Source organism: Octopus bimaculoides, chromosome 11 (genome assembly GCF_046866305.1).
Source record: "Octopus bimaculoides isolate indiv1 chromosome 11, ASM4686630v1, whole genome shotgun sequence".
NCBI classification, from domain to species: domain Eukaryota; kingdom Metazoa; phylum Mollusca; class Cephalopoda; order Octopoda; family Octopodidae; genus Octopus; species Octopus bimaculoides.
In genome coordinates this window covers 48,114,314-48,123,438 of record NC_142938.1, presented here as the reverse complement: position 1 = coordinate 48,123,438, position 9,125 = coordinate 48,114,314, and the positions used below count along the sequence as shown (strand labels likewise).

The following is a 9,125-nucleotide window of genomic DNA, read 5'->3' as shown; positions in this document are numbered from 1 at the left end:
TGGGCAAGGTGACTATTTCGAAGTAGATAATGTTAAAACTTAGGTAAATAAGTTATTTCTTTTTAATTAAACATAACTAGTTCAGGAACATTTTGATACCACTTCGTACATGCTCTCGCAATCTCCATCATTCATTGCTTTAATCTACGTCCAGTCACCAATCTGTATATCTATCTTATCTTTACACAAAACTCCACGAAGCCAATGTAAACATTTTCGGCTAGAACATTTATGAATGAAATGCCAACTGGTAGAATACGAAACAACAAAACAAAAAAACAAACAAACAAACAAAAATAATCTACATAATTAATGGTGCAGAATATTACGGAATGATATGCTAATATTATTGGGATATTACTCAGTGTTAAGAGAGATTTCAAAACAAAGATGGCGAATGGTTTTAGAATGCCAAGGAATGCTAATACGTTTAATGGAATGTCAACGAAATTTAGCCAAAGTAAACAATTACTAAAATAAAAATAAAATCTCTGTACGTGAATAAAGATCAGCAGATGTCAAGGAATGTCAAAGAATTGTAATATTGAGATTTGTCGAGGAATAGCGAGAAATGTTATGGAATGTTGAGTAATATTAAATTTTGATACCAAATAATGGTGAATCTTATGGAATGATTTTCAAGGTTAAGGAATGTCAAAGAATACTATTGAGATTAAGGGAATGCGTGTGAAAGTTAAACAATGTATGTAATTGTTGGGAAATATGTAACGAATGTTTATTTGTGGAGGATTGTTTAGGGCTGTTGTTTATGGAAAACGAAAATTTTCTCTTTTGGTTCATAGTATTCAGCAAACGTTGTTTTAAACATTCAATGTAATGATCTTGAATGCTAGCAGTGAATGACTAGCGAATGCTATTGAAACTTGATTGGATTTCACAAAGCAAACGTCATGCAGGGTTAATGGTTAATGGCTACTATTATTACTGAATACTAACAGATGGTATGGTAGTTAGTCGTAAAAATAATTTCCTACACCAAGATAGTACTGAATACTGAGTGAGAGGAAGAAATCATATCTATATATGTATATACATACAATCATATATATATATATATATATATATATATATATATATATATATATATATATATATATATATATACATACACACACATATATATTACATATACATGTGCGTTTATGGGTATATGTATGTGTGGCTATATATGTGTTTATATGTGTGAGCATATATATACACACGCAAACCTTTTTATTTTCACAAATAAAAAAGAGAAGGGATATTTTTGCAGACAATAAAAGTGTCATTGTTTGTTTCGTACATATGTTTGAGTGTCGGTGGTGGGGAAAAGGGCAGGTGCAGAGAAAAAATGTCTGGTGACTGGAACTATGAACATGGGACGAGACAAAATTTAAAAAAAATAAACATAAAAATACCCTTAAAATTGAGTGACGAGAAAACTGTCAATAATTTTTTTCTAAAGGGTTTTTTTGTAACATCAATAAAATAGGTCTCCAATTTCAGAAAAATGACGAGTTGCCAGTTTTCATTTTTTCCCCCCCTCTAATACATTTCAATTTCTTACTGGGGCCTAAGACTGTTAAACTATAAAAATTATGGTTGAAGGCAACGTTATGTGATTCAAGAACATAAGTGAAAAAATGAATTAGCTTCAACCGGAAATCGAAACCGGATCATGGACTCGGTTCGCCGGGAGGGTGCCACTTACTCTAAGGCGTTCACTATTTTATAAAAGGCTGATATGAAACAAGAATTTTAAGAATTTTGAAAGGCCAAATGTTCGTAGAAAGATGGTAGCAGGAAGGGAAAGGGAAAGAGCTGTTTTATTTTCCTGCTTCTGTTTTGGACGAATGTCGAAAATTTTACATTTTATTATAATTTTGTAATTTTATTATTTATTTATTTTTGATTTCTGAAACTAGTTGTTTTTTTTTTGCTGCTGCTGCTGTTGCGGCTATCATGAAAATATGCGTGTAATAGGCATAAGTATTTCGTGAAAATGCTCGTGGTTGTGGTTAGGTTTAGTGATGGCTTGTTAGAATGTCATTTGTAGTAGTAGTAATAGTAGTAGTAGTAGTAGTAGTACTGGTTATCGTTACTGTATTAGCGATGGTGGTGGTGATCAAGAAAAGTTTGTTGAAAGGAGAATAGGTAAAAAACGAATAACTATAGATTAGGTCTTCCCATGAATCATGCCACATTTCATGCAATGAAATTTTCAAATCAACTTTACTTTCAAATTATTATTATTATTATTATTATTATTATTATTATTATTATTATTATTATTATTATTATTATTATTATTTTGCTAAAATTTACCGTTGTAAGATCACGCACCTAGCATGACTCTCTCAATTCATTCTTTCACAAAGGCACAAACTGGACGAATAAGCCAGATTGCATTTCATAAACGTTAACGTCAATGTAAAGTATTCGAATAAGCATAAACATAAAATAGTTTCTGAAACATGACTGGTATCTAATGTTATTAAGGTCAATAGAACGATTCCATGATATTTCTTGCTAGATGTGTCCTATGTGTGTATATATGAATCGATTTCAAAGATGGTCATGAAAATATAGAATGGGCTGGATTTGGAATGGTCAGGCAATAATACTTGCCTTAGCATTTATGCGAGAATCCATGTGGTTTCATAGTCGTGTGAACTCTTAAGCGTTCTGTTTAGAAATAGACGATGAATATTACGTATTGCAGTAAAATGTTAGACAATAAATAAATACGCATTCAAACGCACATATTGAAACGTTCTAGTTTGTCAACGAATGAAGAAGACAGAACTCAATATCTATTATAGAATATATATCATTTATACTAAGTTTATTATCGCGACTCGGATTTCACGCTACTTAAGTTCTCACGTGAACAAGGCAATGTTGTGAAGCTTGGATCGCGGGTATATGTGCGTATGTATGTACGTGTGTGTGTGTGTATTCAATTATGTATGTATTTAAGTATGTGTGTATATTTGTGTTAAGCTCCTTCGTAGATTTGTGATTTAGTGTGAGCTAGGAAACGTTTAATTTAATAAGTATAGATTTGGAAGCATCTTTAAATTCAGCCATATAAATCTATTAGTCATCGCTGCGTTGTGCTGTCAGTGGTTGACTATTCAACTGGAGGGGAACTCTAGTACTCAGCCAGGACCAATAATGCATGTGCATCATAGGGTCTACGTCTACATAAATCACAAAACATTTTGTGAAGACAATACATCCTGCATGTTCTACATCTCCGCAATCTTTCAGCCTTCATCTTCTGTTTAAGATAACGCACACACATACACACACACATGCACGCGCGAGCACACACACGCACATATCTTTATACGTGAAACAGCTATATATTCAGATGAGAACCAGTAAATTTCATCTCACAGCCACAAATTCAAAACAAACAGAAAGTAAAGTTAATGTCGGCGGACTGTTATTAATAGCAATATGGAATATATGCTAGTGATGATGGCATGAACTGGATTGATTCTTGCAGGGAGTGTGGGTGCCCGGGGGTAGAGAATAATTTCGTAAGTTTTAACCTGGATGTAATACCGTCAGTACTTATGGGAAGACAAATTACATTGAGCCCTAGTACACGGTTGGTACTTATAATAATAATAATAATAATAATAATAATAATAATAATAATAATAATAATAATAATAATAATAATAATAATAATGATAATAATAATAATATTGGTGATAATGATGATGATGATGATGATGAGGAGGAGGAGGATGATGATGATGATGATGATGATGATGATGATGATGATGATGATAATAGTAATAATAATTAGTGATATGTGTTAGTATGAGGACAAATAGAATATAATGCAAATAAAAAAGTTAAACGTTACTTTTCCATTTATAAAAGGGAAAGAAAAATGAATAAATTAATCTAATAGTTACATGGTTCATGATGTGTGTGTGTGTGTGTGTGTGTGTGTGTGTGTGAATATATATATATATATATATGCTTCGCAACGAGTGTATGTATCTATGTATGCATGTATATATAAATATAAATATACATATACATACATATGTAATATATGTGCGTGTGTGTGTCTATAGGAATAGTCCTATATAGATGTAGATGACGACAGATTGATAAAAATTGAAAGATAGACAGAGAAATTGACAATTAGATAAATTGACTGATAGACAGATTGACTGATAGAGTATACGGAGGCACTTTTTTTTTTTTTTGTTCAATAAATCATAGAGTACTCTATAAAGCTTACCTGTTAACCACCAGGTGGGATAAAATATAAGTCCGTCACATAACAGAAGGCAGATGATGAAATAAAAAAATAATGTATAAAATAGAAAAAAAAAAATGTCCTTTACAGGGGTTTTTGTTCTTGTTGTTGGCTGTCACTTTCTTTTTTTCACTTGGTCGCATTGTGCTATTGTTCTGAGTCGGTACCTTTGTGATATGTATAGATATATAGATAAAGCGCGTGTATGTCGTCTGTACGTTGAGAAAAATTCCCTCTGGAGTCACATAACATTGTCCTGATCATATGCTGATATTCGTCCGCCGTCTTCTTTTTGATTCTCTTCATGGTCATCTTCCTCCTCTTCCTCGTTATTATTATTTTTCTTATTGTCATTATTTTTCTTATTGCTTATTATCATCATCATCATCATCATCATCATCATCATCATCACCATCATTCTCTGATGCCACTTTAATGTTCATGTGTGTGTCTTTATGCAGGTATATTACATGCATGCATATATACACACTTACATATATGAGCGTGCATGTACGTGCAGGTATGTGTATATGTGTGTATGTTAAAGGAAATTTTAAACATCATATTTGTTGTTCAAGGCACATGATTTTGAAGATTAAAAAAAAAAGCGAATAATGAATAATGAAAGAAGTAAATAGAAGAAAAAATATAAAGAAAAGTATGTTAATTAATGAAATGATGGCCATGACTATGATGACGATGATGATAATGATGATGATGATAATGTCGATGACGAGGGTCCAGATGATGATGATGGTGGTGGTGGTGGTGGTGTTTATGTCAAAGAGAAATAATAGTTTGTATTTTGGCAACAGGGTAAAGGATTTTTTTCATAAATCCATTCGGCTGAAGATATTTTGTTACAAGTAAGAGTACACACACGCACGCACACACACACACACACACACACACACACACACACACACACACACACACACACACACACACACATGCACACACACATGCACACACACATGCACACACACACACACATATGTATGTGTGTGTGTTGTTAATTATTAGGATGTTAAAAGGAACAAAAAAAAAAGAAATTAAATTTTAAAAAATGAAAAAAAAAAGGGAGAAATTTGCTAATGTTTAATCCTATTAATTAATGGTATTGATGATGATGATGACGATGATGATGATTTCTTGCATAGGTTGAAGGCCACGACATTCTTAGGGAGAGCTACAATCGATCTATCATTTTATGGATATCAGAAAGGATGAAATGCGAAAAAAAAAAGAAAAAAAGAAAAAAGCCGTTTGCTCGATTCGAAATCCGGACATACATGATATATATATATATATATATATATATATATATATATATATATATATATATATATATATATATATATATATCGTATCCGTTTACGTTCATACCGTCTCGCCAATCCAACCAACCACAGCAGTCAAAATACTTTCGATGATGATGATGATGATGATGAGGATGATGATGACGATGATGATGATGACGATGATGTTGATAAATAAATAAATAAATATAAATTACTGCAAGATGTTCACATTTTCTTTTCTGCACGTGTGTACACGTTTGTTTGTGTATGTTTTTGTGGCTGTATATTTTCAAACTTGTTTTGGAGATTCACTAAAGTTTATTACATTCCTTAGAATTCTTTAATTGTCTTTTAGCTCATAGTTTAGTTTGATTTCACTGTAAAGAACAATGTTTTTTAAATTTTTTGGGGGGGTTTCTTTTTTGTTCGTTTGTTTTATTCTAACGAAATATAAGGCCAATATATTTTTTTGTTTTGTTTTGTAAGAATATAAACCATACGAGAGAAATCTGAAACATCAAAAAAAAAAAAAAAATGGGATGGGGTTGCCCGAAAAGGGTGCACAGCAAAATTTGAACTCAGAATGGAGAGGATTACATGTTCCATATTCACCATCTCTCTTCACCTGCTTTTAATTCCCCTACTTTCTCTTTTAGTTTTCTTTCTTTTTCATTTCCTTTTTTATCTTACGATTTCTCTTTCACACGGACGATATAGTTTGAAAGACATCGAGGAAGAATCCAGTGTTACTACTGATACGCAACTTTCGTTCCGTCACAGAACTTTTCTTTTCGTCTGTCTTTCTACCACCACCTCATTTCTTCCCTAGATTATTTTTAGTTTAGTTATATACTTTCTCACTATTTGAATTATTTTTGCAATTCCTTTCTTCGTTTTTTGTTAATTAATTAATTAATTAATTAATTAATTAATTTATTGTTTTGCTTTCATTTTTTTCCTTCATTTTTTTTTTTTTTACTTTCACGGTCTTTATTGTTTTTGGCGCCTTTTTCATCTGTTTTGTTGTTTATATTTAGTTACTGTTGTTTGTGTTTGAGATTACTGGTTGTGAATAAGAGTTAGTAAAACTACGATGTTATAGCAATAGGAATGACACGAGTAAATTGTCCCGTTATAGTATAATGGCGGTATAATTTGTACTGATAATTTCGAGTTTTTGTAATGGAAAATTGCCACTTTGTTGATAGTTATAATGTTGATATTGATACTTCTGTTAACGATAAGGCTGATGATGATATTTTGGGATAGGACTGGTTAGGGTGTGCAATGGCCGGGTAGATCAAATTACTGGACTTACTACACCTGCCTGGCTATCTTTTCGTTTGAGAGTTCGTATTTCACTTGCAGGTATTGTTGTGTTGGTGACCAACCAACGAACTTCGCTTTTATCTTCTCACAGAAAGGTATATAATTTCAAGAGGGGTGTAAGTATAGACCACTCATTAAAATAATTTGTCTCGGTTTCATACTTTTAAATAAAGAGACAGTTGATCATCATCATCATTATTATTATTATTATTATTATTATCATTATCATTATTATTATTATTATTATTATTATCATTATTATTATTATTATTATTATTATTATTTTTGTTGTTGTTGTTGTTGATGTTGAATTATTGTTCTTAGACAGATCTGGCTGTTGTAGTTGTTGCTGTTTATTGTTTGTTGCTATTGTTGATGACGATGACAAAATTCATTGTTTGTATTGATATTTGTAATCAACAAGGTCGGTTAACTGGGGTCAATTGTAAAAGAATGACCTGTCTATTTTCGGAGGGATGGCATTTGTTGATGTGTCTGGTAAGACCTGGAGAACTATAGAAGCGACTTGAGCAGTACTTACAGGTGAAAACCTCGCCACTGTGCGTCCGGCTGTGCTTCTCGAGAGCCGTTTTTGTGGTGAAAATGCTATTACAGTGGTCGCATGATAGGTGGGCAGTGGTTCCGTTACCATTGCTGCTGCTGTTGTTGCTGTTGTTGTTATTATTACTGTTGCCGGTCGTGGTGGTGTTGGTATTGGTAGTGGTGGTCGTGGTAGTAGTGGTGGTCGTTGAGGCAGTGGTCGTGAGGCTGCTGTTACTACCGTTGCTTGCAATGCTCGTAGCATTAGTGATGGTATCATTTGTTGCAGCCGGAGTACTACAGCTGGTCGTGGTGGCCATACTCTCACTACTACACTCGTTGACCTCCATACTAGAACTGTTATTGCTCGACGCACCGTTTTGTGTATTTACATTGCTGTTTAGCGAAGAAGTCGGCTCTTTGTTGCCATTGGAATCTGTGTCGTTATTGTTGTTGTTACTGCTGTTGCTACTGTTGTTGTTGTTATTGTTGTTGTTGTTATTGCTGCTGCTAATGTCGCTGTTGTTATTGTTAGCGTTGTTGTTGTTGTTGTTGCTGCTACCGTTGTTTTGCGTGAGGTTTTGATTGTTGTGTTGATGGAGTTGGTGTTTGTGTTGGAAATAACTATGAGGTGGCGAGTCGGTGGGTTGGTTTTGTAAGTGATTGTGAGTTGAGGGCTGACTAGTTTCACTTTGTTGTTGTTGTTGTTGCTGCAATGAAAGGTGCTGCTCTGACTGTTGTTGTTGCTGTTGTTGTTCTGGCGGCTGTTGTTGTTGTTGTTGCTTGGCTCGGTCATTGTTATGGTTAAGAATATGCTTCTTCAGGTAGGCTTGACGGCGGAACCTTTTGAAACATATCTCACACTGGAATTGTCCTTCTTCGACAGTGGACGACGGACAGTCGTTGATGGTGACGGCTGGAGGTGAAGCGGACGACGGAGATGGTGAGGAGTTCGAATTGAAGAACTGGTGGTGATGTGTGGAAGCTGTGTAGTTGTTCGGCGAGCCAGGAGGTGACGTTAGCATTCGTGGACTGTCACATTTGTCGCTGGATTCGTCCATCGGATCTCCATTTGTTCCGTTGCTATGGTTACTGTTGAGAGCAACCGACGGGATGCTGGCCGGCAGTATGTGAGTGGGGACGTTCTTCTTGTCGGACGCGGTTTTCGGTTTGTGCCAACGCCGATGCGAAGCGAGGTTGGCTGGACAGTTGAAAACTTTGTCGCATTCAGGGCACCGATATTCTACATGCACGATGCGTGAGCATCTGTGGCGAGCCAGTTGGAAGGCATCGTCAAAATATTCTTTGCATAGTTGACAGACATAGTCGCCAATTTTGTTCTCGATTTTTTCCAGCTCAGCCTTAGCTTCCGCCGTGATCTCTACATAGTTAAAGGCACTGTCAATGTCTCCGCACACAACTTGTCCTTCCTCGTCCGTATCAGAAATGTCTTTGATGATTGTACCCGATACGGGTGACGTCTTGTCCTCGTCGAAATTAATTTTACGACAAGCTTTCGGCTTCTTGGGCGTTTTCACCTTTTTCTCGGCTTCGGCCGGACCCCTGCGTTTGTTAGGGCTGGAAAGAGCAGCAGTTCCGGTTTCGTTTTTCACAGGGGTCAAGTTGACTGGTGAACAATTAGAAACGCTCAGTCTGTCGAAGGCATA

At 34.7% G+C, this 9,125-nt stretch overlaps 1 protein-coding gene across 3 annotated transcripts in view; it reads right to left on the bottom strand.

Annotated features, from left to right (window-relative positions):
- Positions 1-7,200: 7,200 nt before the first annotated feature.
- LOC106875538 (uncharacterized) overlaps positions 7,201-9,125 on the bottom strand; it is an 11,197-nt gene continuing 9,272 nt past the window's right edge. For all 3 annotated transcript variants that reach the window (XM_052971779.2, XM_052971778.2, XM_089359944.1), the window contains exon 2: positions 7,201-9,125. This exon is cut by the window's right edge and continues 1,387 nt beyond it. In XM_052971779.2, coding sequence (XP_052827739.1) covers positions 7,335-9,125 — 1,791 coding nt within the window. In that variant the 3' untranslated portion in view covers positions 7,201-7,334.